Raw genomic sequence first — 23,612 nt, forward strand, 5'->3', positions numbered from 1 at the left:
TCTTTTAAAATGCTATTCTGCTGTTTTGGGGTGGCTTCTACTAAATGTCAATTGGTTGTCAAGTTGATTGATAGTGTTGTTCAAGTTTTCTATATTCTTACGAATTTTCTCTCTGTTCTATCAATGATTGAAGAGATACTGAAATCTCTGCCTGTGATTGTGGATTTATTTCTCTTGTAGCTCCATCATGTTTGGCTTCATGCATTTTGAAGCTCTGTTAAGAAGTATATAAATGTTTAGGATTTTTATGTCCTCTTGATTGAATGATTTATGTCCTCTTGATAAATCCCTTTGCCATTATGAAATGATTGATTTTATTCCTAGTTATCTTCTTCACTCTGAAACTACTTTGTCTGATATTATTAATAAAGTCACTCCACATCTCTTGACCAATGGTGGCATGCTGTACCTTCATATTTAAGTGTGGCCCTTATAGGCACCTTATAGTTAGGTATTGCTTTTTAATATGATCTAACAATCTCTGCCATTTAATTAAGATGTTAAAACCATGTACAAGGGCGTCTGGGTGGCTCAGTTGGTTGAGCACCTGACTCTTGATTTCAGCTCATGTTATGATCTCAGGGTCGTGAGACCCCAGCCCAGTGTCAGGCTCTGTGCTCAGCACAGTCAACTTAAAATTCTTTCCCTCTCCTTCTTCCCATTCACTCTCTCTCTCTCTCTCTCTATCTCTAAAAAAACAAACAAAAAAACTCACACACATTAGCATTTAATATTATTATCAATAAAATTTGGGTTATATCTGTCACCTTTTTTTTTTTTTAAAGTAAGCTCCGTGCCCAGTGGGGAGCCCAGTGCTCCAGACCCTGAGACCAGGACTTGAGCAGAAATCAAGGGTCAGATGCTGGGGGCACCTGGGTGGCTCAGTCAATTAAGCTTCTGCCTTTGGCTAAGGTCATGATCTTGGGGTCCTGGGATCAAGCCTCATGTCAGGGCTTCTGCCTTTGCCCCCCAACCCACCCACCCTGTTGTTCTCTCTCTCTCTCCTCTCTCTCTCTCTCTCTCTTAAATAAATAAATAAATAAATAAATAAATAAATAAATAATCAATCTTAAAAAAGTCAGATACCTAACCAACTGAGCCATTCAGGTGCCCCTGTTCTTTGTTTTCTATTTGTCCCTTTGTCCCTTTGTTCTTTGTTTCCTTTCTCCTTCTTTCTTTTTCTTTTTTTTTTTTTTCTTTTAGGTAACTAAATAATTTTTGAAATTCTAATTTAGCTCTTTGGTTGGCTTTTTAGCTGTAACTCTTTGTTTTGTGCTTTTAGCAGTTTTAGGATTTATAGTTTGCATTTCACTTATCACAGTCCACCTTCAAGTGATAGCATCCTATGTCATGTATATTATTAGAATCTTACAATAATATACTTGCAGCCCTCTCCTCCCCACCTTTGTGCTATTGTCATACTTTTGTATGTTGCAAACCCACAATGCCTTTTTATTTAATAGTCCAGGATCTTTTGAAGAAATATAAATAATAAGAAAAAATCTTATGTACTTACCCATGCAGTTACCATTTCTTCATTCTGGTGTGTGGATTTGTATTTCCATCTGGCTTCATTTTCCTTCTGCCTGAAGGAACTCCTTTGACATTTCTTGTATGATGATTTTGCTGGTGATGAATCTTTCAGCTATTGTATGAAAACATTTCTTTTATTGCCTTCATTTCTTTTCCAACTTTTATTTTGAGAATCTACATGTAACATAAAGTTTATCATCTTAACCTTTCTTAAAGATTTTACTTATTTATTCATGAAAGACAAAAAGAGAGGCAGAGACATAGGCAGAGGGAGAAGCTGGCTCCCTGTGGGGAGCCTGATGAGGGACTTGATACCCAGGACCCCAGGATCATGACCTGAGCCAAAGGTAGACGCTCAACCACTGAGCTACCCAGGTGCCCTTAACCATTTTTTTAAGTAGACTCCATGCCCAACATGGGATTTGAACCCGCCACCCTGAGATCAAGAGTCACATGCTGCACCAGCTGAGCCAGCCAGTCATCTTCCCATATCAGCCAGTGGATGATAAGCCACTCATCTTACCCACTTTTAATTGTACATTTCTTCAGTGGTATTAAATACATTCACATTGTTTTGCAGCCATCCCCACCATCTATTCCCATAGCTCTTTTCGTTTCATGAAACTGAAACTCCATACCTATTAAACAATTAACTTCCGCCTCTCCCCACTGCCCTGAGTGACCACCGTTACAAATTCTGTCTTAATGATTCTGACTATTCTAAGTATCTCATAAAATCATATAGGGGCAGCCCCAGTGGCGCGCAGCGGTTTAGCGCCGCCTGCAGCCCGAGGTGTGGTCCTGGAGACCTGGGATCGAGTCCCATGTCGGGCTCCCTGCATGGTGCCTGCTTCTCCCTCTGCCTGTGTCTCTGCCTCTCTCTCTCTAGCTGTGTCTCTATGAATAAATAAATAAAATCTTAAAAATAAATAAATAAATAAATAAATAAATAAATAAATAAATAAATAAAATAAACCTTTAAAAAAACATATAGTATTTGTTTTTTTGTGCCTATCTTATTTTGCTTGACATAATATCCTCAAAGTTCATCTGTGATATAGCATATTGCAGAATTTCCTTTCTTTTTAAGGCAGAACCATATTTCGCTGTATATATGTACATTTTGCTCATCCATTCACCTGTTGGTGGACATTGGGTTGTTCTCATGTTTTAGTTATTGTGAATAATGCCACTAGGAACATGGATGTACAAATACCTTTTCGATCCCTGCTTTCAGTTCTTTCTGGTATGTACCCCAAACTGGAATTGCTTGATCATATGGTAATTCTGTTTAATCTTCTTTGAGAATCTTCCATACTGTTTTCCACAGCAAGTATACCATTTTACCCTCCCACCAACAGTACACAAGCATTTTAATTTCTCCACATCTTTACTTCCACTTGTTATTTTCTGAGGTTTTGTTTGCTTTTTGATGATCCATCCTAACACATTTAAGGTTGCCTTCATTTTTGAAAGCTGTTTTCACTGGGTATGAAATTCCAGGTTGATAGTATTTTCCCCCCTCAGTACTTTATAAAGATGCTTCACTGTGTTCTTTCCTGTGTTGTTTCCAACAAGAAACCTCTCATTCTTATCTTTGTTCTTTTATATGTAACATGTCTTCTTTTTCTCTGGCTGCTTCTAAGATTTTTATCAATAACTTTGAGCAATTTTAGTATGATGTGCCTCAGTATTGTTTTTTTTTTTCCTCCTAATCCTTGTGCTTGGGATTCATTATAATTTTTGTCAAATTTGGAAAACAGGTCATTATTTCTTTAAGTATTTTTTTCTGCTCCCTGCTCTCTCTTCTTTGAGGACTATGGCAGGTATATGAGACCTTTTGAAATTGTTCCACAGCCCAGCTCACTGAGACACTGTAAAAATTGTAAGCATTTTTTCTCTGTGTGTGTTTCATGTGGGAGAGTTTTGATTGCTGCATCCTAGAATGCATTGCTCTTCCTCCTGCATGGTCAATTCTAGCCAGTGTGTCTTTCATCTCAGATATTGTTTTTGTGTATGGAAGTTTCCTTAGGATCTTTTTACTATCTTTTTAATGTCTCTACTTAACTTTTTTGAATGTAGGGAAGATAGTAGTATAACTACTAGTTTATAATAATTATTTTAATGTTCTTGTTTGCTGATTGTAATATCTTTGTCAAATCTGGGCCTATTTAATCAAAACAGATAGATTGACTTTTCTCCATGTTATGAGTCAAATCTTCCTGCCTCCTTGCATACCTGGTAAACTTTGATTGTATTCTAGACATTGTGAATTTTACCTTTTTGGGTGCTGAATATTTTTTGTATTCCTAAAATCTTCTTGAGATTTGTTCTGGGCCATAGCCATGTTACCAAGAAATAGTTTGATGCTGTTGGGTCTTGATTTTTCAGGTGAGGCCAGAGCAGCATGTAATCTAAGAGTAGTTATTCCTCCTGCTGAGGCAAGATCACACTATACCCATTGCCTTGTGAACCAAGAGGTTTCCAGTCTGGCTTGTGAGAACAGATCTTTCCCTGGATGAACCTTGGTCCTGTGACTTATTACCCATTCTGGTTCCATTTTCTCTGGCCTTGGCCTCAGGTGATTTCCTTATGTGTATGCACTAACCAGTACCCCGCTGAATGCTCAGTGGACATCCTTTGCAGTTCTTCAGAGTCTTCTCTCTGTGCAGTTATCTCCTCTCCAGTGCTCTGTCCTGCAAGCTCTATTCACTCTGATCTTCTGTGGCACTCAGCACAGAGTCCACTGGGCTCCCCTGCCTTTCCCTTCCCTGCACTGCCTGACTCCAGGGAATCAGCCTGGGCATTCACAGAGCTCCCCTTGTTTGTTTCCTGTCCCTCAGCAGTCATTAACTTCATTGCTTGATAATCTTCTATGCTGAAAACTCTTGTTTCCATTTATTTTGTCTGTTTCTTGCTTTTGGGCAACAGGGTAAACGTGGTCCCTGTTGCTCCGTCTTGGCTGGAAGCAGAAGTCCACATTTTGACATATGGATGTATCTATCAAAAGTTGTGTTTTCCAAGAATATCTCATGGCAAAGGATGATGGTCGTAGTGTTAAATTTAAAAAGCAAAGCAGAGAAATATGCATAAGTGTGCTTGAATTTGTATATATGTGTGTTTTATTACAACAAACAAAATAGCAAGTGAGGCATGGATGGAAAAAGTCTAAAAGTAAGGACTTCCAGTACTAACACTGACAGCTAGGATGACATGAAGTGGGATGGATGTTTTTTGTCTTCTTCAAAAATGCAGTTTCTTCCAAATAAGTATCTTCTAACATCTAGAAGAGAAATAAACTGAGTATTAAGTGTAAAGATATTTGAAAGGACAAAGTCAAACACTAACAGACCCAGCACCAGAAATTCCATTTACCATCATGAAAGACAGTATCCTGTTCTAGCAAGAGGCTGCAAGGGGCACGCAGGAATCCTATGTGGTCGAGTGGGAAAATTTGGGGTGACAACTGTGTGAAGAAGCCACCAGGAACCCTGGCAACTTCCTTGTGATCAGGGTCTCTCTTCTTGTGTCAATAGATCGTCCGTGTGGAGCCCTTGGTGACCATGGGTCAGGTGACTGCCCTGCTGACCTCCATTGGCTGGACCCTGCCTGTGTTGCCCGAGCTCGATGATCTCACAGTGGGTGAGGACTCAAGACAGGCCAAGGGTCCGAGCTGTGGCCCTGTGATCCACTCCTGTAGGTGGAGTTCCACCCACGGATGCCACTGTTCCATCTGTGACGGAAGTCACTGTCTCTGCTCATCCAGTTTCAAAGGCAGGGTGTTGGCTGCCTGCCTTTCCATCCCTGGGCAGCTCAGGTTATCAGGCCCCACCTTCTCTTTGGTGTGAACCTACATCCCTATGATACGTGTCCATTATTCTAGTTTTGCCTCAAGGGGCACACAGAATAAGTCTAGTCTGCCTCTCCCTCCGCAGGATTCGTGGTCCCCAAAGCCTTTCCTTTTCCAGGGGAAGCATCTCCAGTTCCTGGAACTGTTCTCAAAGAATATAGCTTCCTACCACCCAGCCAACCCTTACCTCACCCCTGACAGGCTCTCCTACCCATCCCCCTTACCTCGAAGAAGCCCTCAGACTCCTGTCCAAGCCTCTCTTGCTCTCCAGATCCACAGAGGTGGGAAATCTACCCCAAGCAGCCAGCTGTGTCATACCTCCTTTGGGCTATGAGCAACCCCAGCTCCTGTGAAGTGCCCTTTACCCTATCTCCCCTGGCCCTGCACCCCACAGTTCTGCCTGGCTGACATGCATGTCTCTGCAGGGGGCTTGATCATGGGCACAGGCATCGAGTCATCATCCCACAAGTACGGCCTGTTCCAACACATCTGCACTGCCTATGAGCTGGTCCTGGCTGATGGCAGCTTTGTGCGGTGCACACCGGTGAGTTCAGAGATGGGGGACATCCCTGGGCATCAAGTATCCTGGGGCTGGGGAGGCAGGACCCTGGTAGTGCTTCATTTCAAACACAACTATTCAGTCTGGGTCTGTGTCCATAATATTAACAAAGATTGATAGAACCCCGTATAGGGGCTCAGATATGTTGTAAATGCTTCGTATATATTAAGTAATTTAATCCTTCAATAACTTCATGAGGTATGATTATTATCCACATTTTATAGATAGGAAACTAAAGCACAGAGAGATTAATAAACCTCCCCCAAGATTACACAGCTAGGAAATCCCACGCAGCTCGGATTCAAACCCAAATTGTCAGGCTCCCAGATTCCTGCCTGTAGCCATTTATTACACCATTCTGCCTCTCTCAAGGGCAAGTCAGGTCTGAGCCACAGAGCTCTATGTCAGATGTTGTAAGGTGTAACTAAAAGTGCCTAGAGGGGCTGTTTTGGAAAAATAAAAGATAATTTTACTGCCCAAAGTGGGATGCAGACATTTAAGGCATTTACCCTGATGAGTGGGACAGGATTGAAACTTTGTTTATAAGATTTTGTTTATTTATTTGAGAGAGACAGAGAGCACGAGCAGGAGGGGCAGAGGAGAAGGAGAGAGAGAATCCCAAGCAGACCCTATACGGAGCAGAGCCCAATGTGGGGTTTGATCTCATGACCTGAACCGAATAAACCTCATTGGCCATGATACTGCCACTGTGCAAAGCACGACCTGAGCCAAAATCAAGAGTCAGGTGCCTTCTGTGAGCCTCCCTGAGACAGAGGGCAGTATAAGTTCACACGTCATGCTGAAGCTGCAGAGGGAAAGCAGGCCCAGAAAGTCCTGTTGCTGAAGTTCCTTGTTAGGGTTTACACAACAAGACAGGAATAGAGGAGGAGGTAAGCTGAGGCCCTGGGTTCTTTGCACCCCTGTTCACTGTGTGCCACACCGTGGGGTGTGGTGGTCCAGGCTCTCAGCATGTGTTGACTTGGCCTCCTAGTCGGAAAACTCAGACCTCTTCTACGCTGTGCCATGGTCCTGTGGGACCCTGGGCTTCCTGGTGGCTGCCGAGATCCGTATCATCCCCGCCAAGAAGTACGTCAAGCTGCGGTTTGAGCCAGTGCGGGGCCTGGAGGCTATCTGCGACAAGTTCACCCGTGAGTCCCAGCGGCCGGAGAACCACTTTGTGGAAGGACTGCTCTACTCCCTGGATGAGGCTGTCATAATGACGGGGGTCATGACGGACGATGCAGAGCCCAGCAAGGTAGGCCAGGGGGTCAGCTGCCAAGGGCCAAGACCTGTGGACGAGGAAGGCCTGGGTGGGCTGGGGCTGCACCTGTTCCCACACCCTGACCCTGCCTGGCAGCCACGTTCTTTGAGGCCATGGCCTCAGTCAGCCTCCCCGGAGTTGGGACCCTAGGATCTACAGTCAGAGCTGTCTTGGAGAGGGAGGGGAGCCTCGTTCACTCTGCCCTGACCACCTGCCAGATACGTGCATGCCTCTTGACAATGTAAGCTTTGATCCTTGCAGCAACCCCATTTTATAGATGCGGGAACTAAGGCCCTGAGAGGTCATGTAAACTTCCAGAGATGACAAAACCAAGATCTGCATAATGGATTTGATGCCTCGGAATCTAGATTGACACTGACTTAATGTATGTAATTTTTAATAGCAGCTTTTTCTCTCATGTAGAAGGATTTGTGTTTATGAGAGACTTGGAAAGTATAAATGAGTAAAAGGAAAAGAAGACTCCACCTATAAACATGACCCAAAGCCAGCTTTTTTTTTTTTTTTAAAGATTGTATTTATTCATGAGAGACATGGAGAGAGAGGCACAGACACAGGCAGAGGGAGAAGCAGGCTTCCTGCAGGGAGCCCAATGCAGAACTCGATCCCAGGATCCCGGGATCACGCCCTGAGCCAAAGGCAGACGCTCAACCACTGAGCCACCCAGGCGTCCCCTGAAGTCAGGTCTTGCTAACAGTTCAGTATATTTATTTCCTCTCTTTTCAGTGCATAGGTTAAAGTGTTTAAATTATAAAAGTAGCGTCACAATGTTGAAATATATAAGGAAAAGTTAAAGTGGGTCTCTTTCACCCAGGCTCACTCCCAGAGTAACTGCTTGTAACACTTGTGCATTCCTCAGGGTGTGTGTGCACACGTGTAGACATACCCTCATTTCATGCCGTGCTCTCCCATGATGGCGTGTAAGGAATTGCTTACTGACGAACATTTATCTTGCTTCAGTTGTTTTGCTCTTACCAGTAAGATTGTGTCGAAGATTCTCTAACATCCATCCTTGGCCTCTTGTATAAGCAGTTCTGTAGGATTGAGTCCAAAAATTGGAATTCCTGTCTTAGGGATTGGAGCACAGTAAATGCTGACAGCCCTTCAGAAAAGTGGTGTGTCTGCCTGCTTCCGGCGGGCGACTGTGTGTGAGAATGCCTGTCTCCCACATTCATGCCAACACTGGATATGATTACTCCTTCATTTTTGCCAATCTGATAGAGTTAAAAATAGTATCTCGTTTTCTTTTGCAGTTCTCAGGTCACCTTTGCGGTTTGAACATCTCTGTACACTTTTTCCGTTTGTTTTTAGCTGTGATCACTGTTCAAATTTGTATTTTCTGGTTGAGTGTGTTACGTGTTGCCTGACGTGGTTATGTGGCCTTCAGAATTGCTGTTTAATGACTGCAGAGCACTGCATTGAGCAAATGCCCTATCATTTACTAAACCATGGCTCCATTGTTAGAAATACAAGTTGCTTCCAGTCTTTCCCTTTTTGAGAGAGAGGGCACAAGCACACAAGCAGCAAAGGAAGGTCAGAGGGAGAGGGAAAGAGAGAATTTCTCTTAAGCAGGCTTACACCTGATGCAGAGCCTGTTATGGGGCTTGATCTCATGATCCTGAGACCATGACCTGAGCTAAAACAAAGAGTCAGATGCTCAACCGACTGAGCTACCCTGGCACCCCAGTCTTTCCTTATTTTAGTTAATGTAGCCATGGACATCTTTTGTCCAATTGAAAGAGACATCTTAAAGTACTCTTAAGGCTCTTGATCTCTACCTGTATACTTAAACCATTTTAGAATTGTAAAGGACTTAAAAATCGCCTGGTACAGTTCCCTCCCTAACTAAGGAAACAAGGCTGGGAGCGGGGAGAGACTTCTGTGAGCACTCAGGGCTAGCACGGGGCAGGTGGGAGTTCAGGTCCCTGCCTCCTAGTCCCCCTGTGTAGCAGCTCCTGTAATCCAGCGTGTCTCCTGACACTGATTGTGGCTGCCTCCCAGGGGCCACCTTGGTGGGCGCTGGAGGATGGGATCCTGGAGCAGGAGTGGGAACGCTGGACCCGGACACAGAGCCAGCGTGCCGTCTGGCTCCCCAGGCCCCTGGCTCTGCCCGGCCTGGTCTAAGGCCCCATCAGTGCAGGTCCCCTAGCACCTGGTCACCAGACAGGGACATCTAGTGCAGATGTTTTCTACCTTCTTAGAGGCTGACGGAGGGGCCGTGGCAATCACCACGCCTACTGGACTGGCTCTTCTGGTACCTGCACGCTGCATTAGATGCCACCTAAGGGGCAGCCCAGGTGGCTCAGTGGTTTAGTGCCGCCTTCAGCCCAGGGCGTGATCCTGGAGGATCGAGTCCCATGTCGGGCTCCCTGCATGGAGCCTGCTTCTCCCTCTGCCTGTGTCTCTGCCTGCCTCTCTCTCTCTGTCTCTCATGAATAAATAAGTAAAATACTAAAAAAAAAAAAAAAAAAAAAAAGCCACCTAACGTTATAATCGGGCAACATAGTTTGGACAACTTTTAAAATGTTGGAACACTGTAATTAATTTCCTCATTGCCCTAGAAGACCAAGGTCTAACCCGGGGGTCTACCTTGTGTCAGTGAGGGGAGAGGGGGCTGGGCCCTCCAGACTGCAGACTTTAACAAAGCCTCCTGATGAGCAAGACCCTGACACCGTCAGGAACAGGGCTGGGGAAGGTCGTGGCAGATGCCATTAGACATGGACATTTCATTTGAGGAGCATTTCTTCCAAACGCTCCTGTTGGGAGGACTGCTCATGAATTTGTCCTGTCTGCCCCTGAGATGGGCCCTCTGCAGGCCCAGAAGAGGCTTGCTGTGACCCTGTGGGGAGGCAGCCCACCCCAATTTCCAGGGGAGGCCCAGAACTATGAGTGGCCTGCTCTCAAAGTGCAAGGGCTAGAACTGGTAGTCGTGTGGCAGCCAGACTGCCCCAGTGGACATGTGCCCTGGGGGAGACACACGATCTGGGTTCTTTAGCATATCCTGTGCTTGTCTGGCACGAAGGTTCCTCATGAGTCGATGAGCACAGGGCACACCCAAACCCAGGTATGCCCCTAGTCCCGATTCCATTACACGGCTGGTGCCGCTGCCAGGTGTGTGGCCAGGCCTCCCCCTGGGGTTGGATCAGGTTGCTTCGTTCCTGTTAGGTTTCACTGTCCTCTGTACTAGCACGCGGACGCCAGACTATGGTGTCCGTTGCCCTGCCATGCTAGCCACCCTAAAACTGACTGGGACAAACAGGCTCCATGGTACCCTGATGCACAAGTGGGGACACTCGGGTGGGCTGCGAGTATTGCTGCCAGGGATGGGGGCCAAGGGCTCCCGGTGGAGGGGCTCGTGAGGGGGCAGAGGGCCGTGACAGGGCTGGGAACTGACCACTCTGCGCTGTGGGCAGGCGCCATGCTGGGTACTTCCCTTGCTTGTCTGATCTCCCCAGCGACCCCAGGGCCGGGAATAGCTCCATTTTGCCAGTACTGAAAGCAAGGCTCAGAGTGACCGCCCACGATCAGCCTCATGTGTTAAAAGTAGAACAAGCAAATCGGCAAATAGGGCACAGGATGATCCCATCTTCATAAATCTGTGTATGCGCAGAAGAGAAAACCTGACAAGGACAGATCGGTGTTAGTAGTTACCTCTGGAGGGTGATGCTACAAGGGGTCTCTCTTGCCAGATTGCATATTCCTGCAGCATTTGAAGTTTCCACACATTATATAATGCTCACGTTCCAGAGCACACCATTCGGGTGTCCCGCTGCCCAGCCCTGGCCTCGTTGTGCACCGTGGGATACACTTGAGTCCTTGCCCTGCCTCTTGCCGGCCTTGTGGTCTCACGCACTCTGTTCAACCTTGATGCTCCTCAATCTCCTCATCAGTGAGGCGAGGACAGCTCTGCCTCGCAAGGTCATGGAAGGGATCCAGAACAAGCACATGAAGTGCCAGGGATGGCTGCTGGGAGCATGTGGTGATGATTCTCCTCCATGAGCAACCCTGGGGCTTGCTCATCTTGCCTCCGCTCCTGCCTTTACCTGCCTGACAGTTCCCCCAGCAACAGTCTGCCTCTCCGACTCGGCCACTGCGCGCTGCTCCTCCCAACCCTGTGCTGCACCCCAGCTGGGTGTGATGTCACCTGCCCCATAGAAGTCAGGGGCCTTTCCCACCCCCTGCAGAAGGTGGTCTGATGTGGGGCCTGAGTGTCTGCAGTGATAAACTAGATTTCTACCAAGTCTATAGTTTTTTTTTTTCTTTTGCCATTTTATATGTGAGGAAATAGGCTGAGAGAGTGACCTGCCCTAGCCACAGAGCTGGTAGGGCCATACCCCCAGCCCCGGAGCCTGTGCTCCTTCCAGGCTGCTGCCCTGCCTCTCTCCAAAAGCATCTCGCCCAGATGCGTGAGGACACTGTGTCCCAGAGAGGCTCAGTCATCCCAGGGCACACAGCAGGTGAAGTCCTTAACCGTCTAGGACTAAAGACTATCTCAGTATAAGATTTAGGCATTGGAGGCTGAAGGCCTGGTGCCAGAGAAGTATTAGGTTCACTCTTTGAGCTTCCTGCACTGATGGGGGCTGCCTAAGGGAAGCACAGCTCCCAGGGGGTTGTGGGGCTTGGTCTCGGCGGCAGAGAAAGTGCAATGGTCTGTTAGTGCTGTTGGCCGTGGGACCCAGTGAAAGGGGTCAGCCGAGTGGAAGGGAGGGAGGGAGGGAAGGAGTCCCCCCACGTGGCACTGTGTCCTTAAACATTTGCCCCTTAGTTGTGTCAGGGAGGAGGGAGCTTTCTAGACTGTCGGGAGCTAGCGGTCGGGCCCGGGCACACCACTTAACTTCGCCCTGCTGGATGGTGCCCGCTGCGCTCAGCCTCACTGGGCTTTCAAGAGTCTCAAGGGTGGTTGCAGACATGAAAGCTTTGGAAAGGCCAGGGGTGCCGAACAGAAGCCGGGTATCACCGTTACGCCCTGGTGGTATTAGGTCCTCATCTGTGGGCTGACACAATAGCCTCTGTCATTTCAGCTGAATAGCATCGGCAATTACTACAAGCCCTGGTTCTTCAAGCACGTGGAGAACTACCTGAAGACAAACCAAGAAGGCCTGGAGTACATTCCCTTGAGACACTACTACCACCGCCACACGCGCAGCATCTTCTGGGAGCTCCAGGTGAGGCTCAGATTTCCCAGCCGGCCGGGCAGGGAACCAGGGTGGCTCGCAGTGTACCTATCACACTGTGTCTCTCTCTCGGAGGGCAAAGGTGGCTTTGTCTTAAGGAACTGGAACCCCTGCTTGGACTCGCCCACAGCCCTTTCCTTCTGGGGGAACAGAGTGCTTTCACTTTAAAGCAGCAGCTGCCACAGAGCATCTGCTCCCTGCCAAGGGAGTGGGGCATGGGCCAGGTACTTGGGAGCACACACACCTGCTCTGCCCTTGAGGAATGGTAGCCTAGCCAAGCCAACAGACTCTGGCACAGTGAAGGGCCACGGGAATGGGAGGTGGTGGCTTGGCTTGTTCTGCCTAAGGTCAGAGGTGGCCGTCAAGATTGGCCTTGAAAGGTGAGCGAAAATTTGAGGAGTGAGGAGCCGTGACATCTTAAAGCGGGCCATCAGGGAAGGCTTCTCAAGGGGTGGGGGACCTGAACTCAGGAGGACAAGCCGGGCAGAGTTCGGGGGACAGTGGTCCAGGCAGAGGAAGAGCTGGAGCGTGGTCCTCAGGCGACGTGGGTTCTTGTTTTTCTGAGTCATAGAACATAGAAATAACCATTTTATTTTATTTTTATCTTTTTATTTTATTTTAAGATTTTATTCATTCATGAGAGACACACAGAGAGAGGCAGAGATGTAAGCAGAAGTAGAAGCAGGCTCCCTATAGGGAGCCCAATGCGGGACTCGATCCCAGGACCCTGGGATCACGACCTGAGCCAAAGGCAGCCGCTCAACCACTGAGCCACCCAGGCATCCCAAAATAACCATTTTAATGTGTATAATTCAGTGGTATTTAGGACATTCGTCATACTGTGCCCTTGCATCACATTTGCCGAGGAGAGGCAAAGCAATCTGGAAGGCAGTAATGAGGTGGCAGGAGGAGCCCCCCTCACCTTGGTCAACCCCAGACGGTCGTGGGAGAGGAGATGATGCCACTGAGGAGGCCTGCAGGAGCCAGTGAGGCCCCAACTGTGAGCCAGGAGAGGGAGGCAGTGTCGAGAGAAGAGAAGGAGAGTGGAGGAGCTTTGCCCATGTCAGACCACGAGAACACAGAGGAGCTTGGGAGGTGGGGGGACAGGGCCAAGTGGAGTCAGAGATGTCACATCACCGTAGCAGGTAATGGGGCACCTAGAAGCCGTGATGACTGGGTTCAACAGGGGAGATGGACATGAAGGAACCCTACCTGGTGGCCTCCCAGGAGAAGGTGGTGAGTTCTAACCATGGGCTACGTCTCTCAGGCCAATGTGATGGGGCTGTGGAGAGTGGAGGACCCATTGATACCTGAGAGTTCAGGGTTCCCCCACCCCCGTTAGAGCTCCCTCAGGCAGCATTCTGTTTTGCCAGATACAGAAGACACCACAAGTCCCTCTTTGCACCTGGGGTTTGTGGGAAATGTGTGTTTTTGTCAAAAGCAAGGACATTGAAGACAAGAAAAGAAAGAGGACTAGCCAGTCGGAGAAGGACAAACATTATATGGTCTCATTTATTTGGGGAATATAAAAAATAGTGAAAGGGAATAAAGGGGAAAGGAGAAAAAATGAGTGGGGAAATATCAGAAAGGGAGACAAAACATGAGAGACTCCTAACTCTGGGAAACGAACAAGGGGTGGTGGAAAGGGAGGTGGGTGGGGGGTGGCGGTGACTGGGTGATGGGCACTGAGGGGGGCACTTGATGGAATGAGCACTGGGTGTTATGCTATATGTTGACAAATTGAACTTCAATAAAAAGAAGAAAGAGGACTAGCAAAGGACACAGAGGAAGGAACATCGGAGAGGTGATGGTAGTACCTGATGGCTCCTTATGTGATGGCTCCTTATGTGTTAGCTGCTAGGCCGAAGGCCATACATGCACTATCTCAACCTTCCTGACAGCCCCAGGAGGGTGGGTGTTTGTGTCTTTTCCATTTTACAGATAGGGAAACTGAGGCTTAGGTCATCCAAAGTAACACAACTCAGGAAGAGATTGAGTATATTACTTATTTCTTGCCACATAATAAGCTCTCCCAAACTTAGAGGATTGAAACAATCAACAGTTTATTATTATTATTTTATGTTATCTCACAGTTTTCGGAGGGTCAGGGATTGGGGAGTGACTAATCCGGGTGGCTTTGGCTCAGGGGTGCAGTCAGGTGTCATCTGGAGGCTTCCGCGGGGACGGAGGATCTGTTTTCTAGAAGGTTCCCTCACATGGTTGTTAACAAGAGGCCTCCTTGCCACGGGGGCTGCTCGAGTGTCCTCATGACAGGGCAGCGAGAGCCATCCGAGAGAGAGACCGAGGAGGAGCCTCGAAGCTTCGCAGGGCCTGTCTCCTCACACTCCACCAGCCCTGCCCTATGCTGTTTGTTAGAGCAAATCCAGCCCACACTCACGAGGAGACATATCATGCTCTACCTTTTAAAGAAACAAGTAGCAAAGAATTTATGGGGTCCCCCCCCCAAGATAGCATATAGTGTAGTATCAGTTTCAGGAGTAAGAATATGTGATTTTTTTAAAAAAAACCACAGAGCTAGGATTCATAATGAGGTTTGTCTTGTATCTTCATGCCATTATCCACTGACTGTCCTGCCTGAAGTTAAAGGAAGAAGCTGGTAGGATGGGTGTTTTACAACTGAAATTTGCACACAGAGCCTCTGGCTGGAGCCCCTCAGCATCCACTGCAGTGGAACTGCAGAAGCCCAGACTTCTAGAAAGAAGGGGTAATAAACAATGTCAAGTGCATGCCTTTTCCCCCTCCCCTGGGGTGAACTCCTCCTCCCTCAGGCAGCCTCCCGCCCAGGTTCCTCCTTGCCGAATCCACCCTTGAATCAACCACAGGTGACCCGGCCTGGTGCCAACCCTCCCAGTCCCATCCTGTCACATCTGGGCTAGGCCTTCCTTCACCCAGCTTGGTTAGTCAGCAATACTTGGCATCAAAGCCAGCCGCACGACTGCCCAGTGCAAAAAGCAGGGAAAGTACCGTCAAAGATGCTACATGGTCTCTCTTAAACTTGCAATTGAATGTTCTAAGTAAAGAAAAATTAATAATTTAAATTATTGGAATGAATTTACTGTTCATCTCTAAAATATAAGAGCATTTAACTCTTCACACGTATGCATTTCATTCTTAATGGACCAGTGGAGAATCTGCACCAAACTAACTCACCTGTATTTATCTCCCTGTCTGGTAACATTCACGGTCTACCAACACTCCAGCACGGCTTCCTGATGAGTAAGGAAGGACTGAAGAGAAAGGGACTCTGGGCAGCCCCCTCTCTCCCTTCCCTTTTATGTCCTCATTTCCAGCCAGCGTAAATGCACAGAGAAGTAGCACCAGGAGGGGATGTTAGATAGGGTTCTTGGTGATTTGTTTCTTAGAATGCTGCTGCCATGGGCCCTGCCTTTGGGTCTTGGGGTCCTGACTCAGGCCAGGCTCCCCGGATCTGTCATGGGGCCCACCAGAGCAGAGCAGGCCAGTAGCAGGCTGGACACAGTAAAAGGCGAGGGCAGGTGGAGAGCAGGGGACCGGGAGTGAAGCCAAGGACACAGGACCTGGGGTCGCTCAGAGGCAGAGGGATGAATAACGGGGCAGATGGGGTGCGAAAGGAGGAGGGCAGGGCTCACTGTTTAAAACGTGAACTTTCCTGAGGTTGAGCTTTTGGAAAAGGGATGGTTCTAGCTGATACTTTTGGCTAACTATTAACTGTTTTTAGGGGCTTTTAAACATTAAAGAGGTGATGGGTCTCAATTAAAGCCGGGTGAAAACAAAATTGTGGGAGTCACATTTTTCACCCACAGGATGCAGCCAAGCAGGGGTTTGATGACACTGACCTGGGTGCGGGGAAAACAGCACACCCTGGTGTTGTTTGGGAGAATGTAAAATGCACACACTGTCCGAACCAGAATTTTCCACTTCTAGAATTTATCTTACAAATAAATGAACATGTAGATGGGCAAAGACACAAGTAGAAAGAACATTCACTGGAATAGTCTGGAAATAATCTAAATGCTCATCAGTACAGAACCAATTAAATAAAGTAGGGTCCATCCACACAGGAGGGCAGTGACTGGCGCATATTCTCTAGAAAGGGGCAGATAACAGTTAGGGTTTTGCAGACCATGAGACCTCTCTAGAGGTTCCTCTGCCCTTTACAGCCTGAAAGCAGTCATAGATAATATGTAAACGCACGGGCATGGCTGTGTCCCAGTAAAGCTTCATTTGTGGCCCAGATTTGTCCCAGGAGCCATAGTTTGTGGGTCCCTGCAGGACAGTGCTAGCACCCACAACCAAGCATGGGGTGTCTATGTGAGTGCTGAGACAGGGAGAAGCATGAGGCTGTTGATGCCACCACTCATGAGCTGTTGCTCTGTAAGCCCATCGCATGACTGTGCACCAAATGTCTCTAGAAGGGGACACAAATCATTCCTAATAATGGCTGCCTTTGGGGAGGGGACAAAAGTCAGGTCAGGACTAGGGGGGAAATGGGGTGAAGGATGTGAAAGGAGGACTGACCTTAGGATGACTGGGATTTCTGCTGTGGGTGGGTATGCCTTTTCCCAAAACAAGCAAGGAAACAGTAAAAGCCAAGCTATACACCGGGCCCCCGTGATGTGCCAGCGTGAATATTGGTGCCAGGATCTAACAGCAGAGCAGGGCAGAGGGCAGATGGGTCCCTTCCTCACAGGAAGTGCCAATCAGAGAGCTGGTTCCAGGGGAGCGGAAGGAAGGTCACTTGGCCTCCAAAGCTTAGCACCCTGGTTACTTTGGGAAGCCAGCCCTGACCCCGGCTCTGAGGTGGGCCCAGCTCTTCCCACACTGGGACTGTGTCTCAGCTCTCTTAGTATCCCCATAGCCCAGCATGGACCCTCCTACCTGACCTCATAGGTACCTCACAATTGTTTAATGAATAAAGAAATGTCCTTGGGGGCACCTGGGTGACTCAATCAGTTGAGCATCTGACCCTTGATTTTGGCTCGGGTCTTGGTCTCGGGGTCATGGGATCGAGCCCTGCTTGGGGCTCCCAGCTCAGCGCAGAGGCTGCTTATCCTTCTTCCTCTACTGTACCCACCCCCGCCCCCTCCCCCACTGCCCAGCTTGTGCACATGCGTGCATGCTCTTGCTGAAATAAATCTTAAAAAAAAAAAAAAGAGGTCACTCTTTAAAAAAAAAAAAAGCAATGTCCTTGGTTTCAAGGATGCCATCCCATTCTTTTGTTTGTTTTGTTTTGTTTTGTTTGCCATCCCATTCTTGAAGCCAAGGATATTCCTTTAAACTTGGAAGACAGGCTCAGCAAGGGGGTAGATAGTGATGGGGCAGGGGAGGCCCAACTCTGCTCTGTGGGGTCGGGCAGGATTGCCGGCTGGTGGGAGCTGTGGAGGAGCCGGTGGGCAGTGCAGGGTATTGTGGGAAGCAGTGCTGAGGGAGGGGGCTCCTCCCCTGGGGCAGTTTGAGCTTGGAAGAAGAGCCTCTGCTCAGGAGGGCCTCCAGGAAGGCCGAGTTGGGGCCGGCAGGCCCAGTAGGGCCACAGGCGCAAGAAGTTGCTTGTTCCAACTAAGGTTGGAGGTCAGCCGTGAAGATTGGCCTTGAAAGGTGAAGGAGAATTTGCTCTTGTGTGTGGAGGGGCGAGGAGTGGGAACATTTTAACTTGGAGTCAGAGGAGGCCTCTCAGGACACCTGTGAACCAGTGGGCTCTTTGATGGCCTTGAACCAGACCTTGCTGACACCAGTGAGAGTGGCCTCTGGCTATGTGACCTTAGGGAAATTGCTTAAGCTGAGTATCTAGCTCTTGATTCAATAGCAATTATTTCTCAACCGTTTATGAAATGCCTTCATGTGCCAGTGACTCTAACCTCCACAACAGCAATTATACTTTGCTCCAGGCCCTGGGCTAAGTGTCTTCTAGTTGGTATTTCATTATTTCCTCAAGTCCTGTTGTACAGATACAGAAACTAAGTTCAAAGGGGTTCAGTAAGTGGCTCAAGGTGATCACAGCAGATAAACGCCAGAGCTGAGACTCAAACCTAGACCAACTGGGCCAATCCTGGGTACCACCATTCCCCTCCAGATAGGAGGAGTATGTCCTGTCATACTTACATGGAACACGAGTGGGAACCTGGCCTCTGGTCCAGGGAGTCACCCAGCCCTCATGGGGCCCCCTGTCTCCATCACCAACCTTTGTCTTTCAGGACATCATCCCCTTTGGCAACAATCCCGTCTTCCGCTACCTGTTTGGTTGGATGGTACCTCCAAAGATCTCCCTCCTGAAGCTGACCCAGGGCGAGACCCTGCGCAAGCTGTACGAGCAGCACCACGTGGTACAGGACATGCTGGTGCCCATGAAGTGCCTGTCGCAGGCAGTGCACACCTTCCACAACGATATCCATGTGAGCTGTGGACGGGACCCCCCCCGGGCCTCCATTTTCCCAACTGTAAAATGGGCCTGCTCCCTGCGAAGGCCCTGATAGGAGAGAAGGCGTAGGGGATGCTGCTGAGCGCTTCCGTGAACTGTTCACATTTGTGTGAGGCACTCTCAGCCGTAGCCTAGGGATTGGGAGGGAGGCTGTGGGCAGCCAGAGAGAGGTCCCTGGGTAGCAGTGAAGTGGGCCAGCCATGAGCCTGTCACCTGTTGGAGAAAGCACCAACGCCCCTCTTCTTGGTCCACCCAGGTCTACCCCATCTGGCTGTGCCCATTCATCCTGCCCAGCCAGCCGGGCCTGGTGCACCCCAAGGGAGATGAAGCAGAGCTCTATGTGGACATCGGAGCATATGGGGAGCCACGCGTGAAGCACTTTGAAGCCAGGTCCTGCATGCGGCAGTTGGAGAAGTTTGTCCGTAGCGTGCACGGGTGAGTGGCCCAGAGTGTGGCTTGCTTCCTCAGGCCACCAGCCCCAGGGTACAGCTGCAGGGGGTGTTCAGCAAGGGCCAGGGTGGCCGAGCCCTGGAACCCGACCAGTTGCTTGCCTAGGGAGTGTGCAGCCCCAGCAGCCTCTAATGTGGAAAGCTCCCTATAAAGGTATGGAGGTGCGATTTTTCACCCCTCTTCCTAACACCCCTTCCATGACCAACACCAGGATCCCCCAGACACTCAGGCCAGAGCCCTAGGGTGACCCTGCTCCTCTCCCCAGTGCAAATAGATGGTGTGGTTCCAGAGAGGTTCCGAGGTACCACTCTGGGTTGGAAGAGCACAGCTAAGGAGGGAGGGATTCATGACTAAAGGCCATATAGAGGCCCAGGACAGCATCGCTCAGAAATCAGCCTGGAACCAACACTTGATAGATATAACATGAACACATGAACACATCTCAAAATAGTTCTGCTGATTGGAAAAAAAAAAAAAAACACACACACAGGAAAAAGGAGTACTGTGTGCTTGCCTTTATAGAAGTCCAGAATCCAGAAAACTTCACTGCTTGGGGTGGTGGAGGGCAATGGACAACACAGGGCCATGGTCAAAGTTTTGGGGGTGATGGGTGTGGTCACGGACTGGACCGAGGTAGGTGATGGTTTCAAGTTTGTATACAAATGTCAAACTTACCAAGTTGTACACTTTAAATATGGGTGGTCAATTAAAAAAAAAAAAAATGAAGGCAGCCCAGTGGCCCCGTCAGCAAAATGGGGGCAAGCAGCCCCGGCCCACCCCACCCCTCACCCAATCAGCTCGGGTAAACAAGAAACCCTCCACGAGTGCTCCTGGTGCTACAACCTGTGCAGTGCATCAGGGACAGCCAGGCTCTCTGGGTCCCTCTCCCCTCCCTGCAGCCTCCCCACCTCGTGCTTTGCAGGTTCCAGATGCTGTACGCCGACTGCTACATGAGCCGGGAGGAGTTCTGGGAGATGTTCGATGGCTCCCTGTATCACAGGCTGCGGGAGCGGCTCGGCTGCCAGGACGCCTTTCCCGAAGTGTACGACAAGATCTGCAAGGCCGCCAGGCACTGAGCACAGCCCTGTCCTGAAAGAGACAGACATGTGGGTGGGCCCTGTTCCCAGGTCCAGGAGGCATCTTCTCTTCACTCAAGCTTGGCTGCTCTCCCAGATCCATGCTTCCAGAAAGAAACCCCTCCAGAAATCCCACCCAGACTGCCCCCGATGGCTCGCTCAGGCTCCCGGGAGCCGCCAAGTGGAGTACCAAGAACGTGGGCTCTGGAGTCAGACATACCTGAGTCCAGTTCCCAGTTCAGCCACTCATTAGCTGTGTGACTCTGGACAAGTCCCTCAGCCCCTCTGAACCCAGCTCTTCATCTGTCGAAAGGGGGTGACAGTGCCTGCACGCAGACCATTGTCATCCAGGTCCAGCAGCAGTCTCCCTGCAGGCGCTGAAGTGTAGCTGTGGTCACTGTGGCTTCCCATTCAGCACCGTGTCTGGCTGGAGAGCTTTGGATTTGGTGCCGAGTCCAGGGGGGCTCCGTGTGAGGTCACCCTGGCCCAGGTCTGGCTGGAAGGGTGAAGGGGATGCCCCAGAGTCGCATTGCCATTGATTCAGTCTGCCAGAAGCACCCCCTCACAGAGAGAAGGAAGGAAACCTCCTGTCTATCCCTAGGGTCTCGGGAGGGCAGCAGATGGGGCAGGCAGGCCCGAGACGTGCTGTGCCAAAGCCAGGTCCCAGTCCAAAGTTCCCTCTGCTGTCCTTGGTATTGACGCCCTGCCCCTTCTTCCTGCTCAGGCTTGCAAGCCCACCCCAGCCATCACCCACATCTCAGAGAGGGCCGCACCCTCAGAGAAGACATTTGAAGGCTGGTTCCTGTCCCAGCCCAGGTGAAGTGGCTCCTGCTCTGAGCTTGGGTCCGGAGCACGTACCCCATCCTTAGCCCCCCCAACCCTGCGACCCTTTGTGCCTCTTCTGGTCCCCTCATCACAGTGGCGGTGCATCTGTGCTCCTCTGTGGCATGCAGTGGGAGGTTGGGGTGGTGGAGCCCACCAAGCAGGAAGGTGGAGGCTTGGTGTGGATTCTCACTGAGGGGCCGAAAGGAAAGACCACAACTTGATTTCTCCAGCCACTCCCCCTCCCTTTGTCCAACCCCACCCACAGCTGTAGTTAATTTCAGTGCCTTACAAATCCTCAGCTCAGAGAAAATTAGCTCCATCTCCCTTCCAGAAGGAAGGGAGTCTCCTAGGTCCTTCCCAGCTTGTTAAAGCTTGTTTGTTTATGCAACTCCATCTGAAGAATGGCCCGGCCTCAGCTCAGGACCCAGCATCTGAGGAGGAAGTGTGTCGTGTAGGGAGTTGGGATTAAGTGAACTGTGCCAGGAGTGACATTCTGAGAGAGAGAAAGAAAGCGAGAGAGAGCGCACTGCGCTAGGAGGCAGGAGCTGGCTTTCAGCCCTGCTGCCTTGTCAGCAAGCCGTGTGGTGTGGCCCTGGGCGAGTCATTTGGCCCTCTGAGCTGCAGCATCTCATCTACCCGTTCATTGCAACCAAGACCTTCCCCAGGCCCTTGTGCTGTGGGCCTGCAGCACCTGGGGAAGGTCAGACGAAACACTTGGCTTGTCTCCTGAGTAAGGCCCGAGGCTGGCTCTCATGTCACTTTGAGAGGAGTGCGCCAGTGGCTTGCAGGGACATGTCCATCCTGTCACTGCAGATTGCCAGAAACCTGATGGAACCAGGCTGTCACTGGTGGATGCCCAGCTGTCCCCCCCGTGGGCTCGACACACTGCAAAGTGTCCTAGCGTGGTCCTGTGAGTGCTGGGTGCTCAGAAGGCAAAGAAACACCCCTCCCCCCTCCTCCCCTCCCCCATTTGGCCTCTGGAGGGGGCATGAGAAAAAAAATAAAGAGACCTCATTCTCCAGCTTGTCTGCAGAGCACGTGAATTCTGGCATCAGTCCTCCTGGTGGGCTCCTGCACTTCCCACTCGACGCTAAACTGATGATCCTACTTATTGTAGAGGAGTGGTTGGCCCGAGCAGGAGCACCCAGCAAATAGGGCCCCGTCATTCCGCCAGAGGGGCCTCCACCCTTAAACTAGTGGGAGGGCAGCCACAGATGCTAGCAGCCTCTATTGCCCTTAGTCCTAGAAAAACCAAAATTGTGCCCTTCCCAGACCTCACCCGGAAACTGGGGCTTGGAAGGGAAGGTCTCGGGATCACACCAGCCTCAGGTTGCTCCAGTTGCATCGTGTCCTGGAAGGGGGCAGACTGCCGAGCAGGGTGGGCCCAACTACTGGCTTGTTCCTGTAGCCAGCCCCATCCCTGTCCATCCCTGTGGTGGTTTCAGGTGGAGTTAAACTTGGCACTGGGGTTAGTGTGTGTGTGGAAAATAACAGGCTTTTCCCCTCCAGAGCCCCCAAGTTTCTAGGCTGCATGAAGATTTTCTGTAAAATCAGAATTGTAGCCAGTTTCTTTGGCTGCATAATTTAATTAGCTATTTCTGAAGGGGACGGGGGGAGATGTGTGTGGCAGTGCATGGTGTGTGATTTTTATGTTTCCCATGGCCTTGGGGACCAAGGAGAGAGGCCTGAGTGTCCCCTAGCAGGCTCCTGCAGCTGCGGGAGCTGTGCCCACTGTCCACAACACTTCACATCCCCGTGGCTGTGTGGCCGCTGCTGTAAAAATAAAAGCGTGACCTGGAAACGAGCCTTTGTCATTTCTTGCTTTGGGGAGCCAATGTGGAATCCAGCTTGGGCTCCCATGCCGGGTGGGTTTCCCTCTCCGGACCTGCGCTCCCCTAGACCAGGGCTGAGAGACAACACGGGGCAGTGCCGGGTTTCTTTGGGCGCTGGGATTGTGGGCAGTTCTTCACGGTTTTTGAGCTTTTGCTACTGGTCACAATGTGACCTGGCATAGGGGTTTTTTTGTTTTGTTTTTTGTTTTGGCGTAGGTTTTAATAAGATCCTGCTGACTGCCGGTAGAGAGGGTAGGAGCCAGGAGACCAACGAAAAGGGCCCAGGTGAGAGATGATGGTGGCTGGGATCGAGGAGGGGATGGCTTTTTAAGGGCATCAGACATGGTCGTCAGGAGCTTCAGTCCTGGCTTGTCCACTTGGTCACAAAAACCCCTCCTTTGAGTTGCTGGCACTGCATCCTCCAGCCTCCCTTACACTCAGGTGCATCCTTGTGCATCCATCTCCAGGAGATGTGAACAGAAGTGGGAAATACCTGCCACACGAGGTTCTGGCACTTTCCCCTTCTTAGCTGGATGCCAGTGACAACTGAACCATAGGCTTTGGCAGTCGAAAGTTGGAGGGAGCCCAAATCCCTGAGTAACTACGCAAAACTGCCCAC

At 49.7% G+C, this 23,612-nt stretch overlaps 1 protein-coding gene across 1 annotated transcript in view; it reads left to right on the top strand.

Moving 5' to 3' along the window:
- The window catches only part of DHCR24 (24-dehydrocholesterol reductase), a 30,331-nt gene extending 7,369 nt beyond the window's left edge, over positions 1-22,962 (top strand). Inside the window, exons 3-9 of the mRNA XM_025427754.3 lie at positions 5,070-5,175; positions 5,809-5,927; positions 6,934-7,197; positions 12,243-12,386; positions 18,587-18,784; positions 19,067-19,245; positions 20,183-22,962. Of these exons, the coding sequence (XP_025283539.1) occupies positions 5,070-5,175; positions 5,809-5,927; positions 6,934-7,197; positions 12,243-12,386; positions 18,587-18,784; positions 19,067-19,245; positions 20,183-20,336 (1,164 nt within the window). The 3' untranslated portion in view covers positions 20,337-22,962. The remainder of the gene's footprint in view (positions 1-5,069; positions 5,176-5,808; positions 5,928-6,933; positions 7,198-12,242; positions 12,387-18,586; positions 18,785-19,066; positions 19,246-20,182) is intronic.
- The last annotated feature ends 650 nt before the right edge of the window (positions 22,963-23,612 follow it).

This window comes from Canis lupus, chromosome 5, assembly GCF_003254725.2.
Source record: "Canis lupus dingo isolate Sandy chromosome 5, ASM325472v2, whole genome shotgun sequence".
Lineage (NCBI taxonomy): Eukaryota > Metazoa > Chordata > Mammalia > Carnivora > Canidae > Canis > Canis lupus.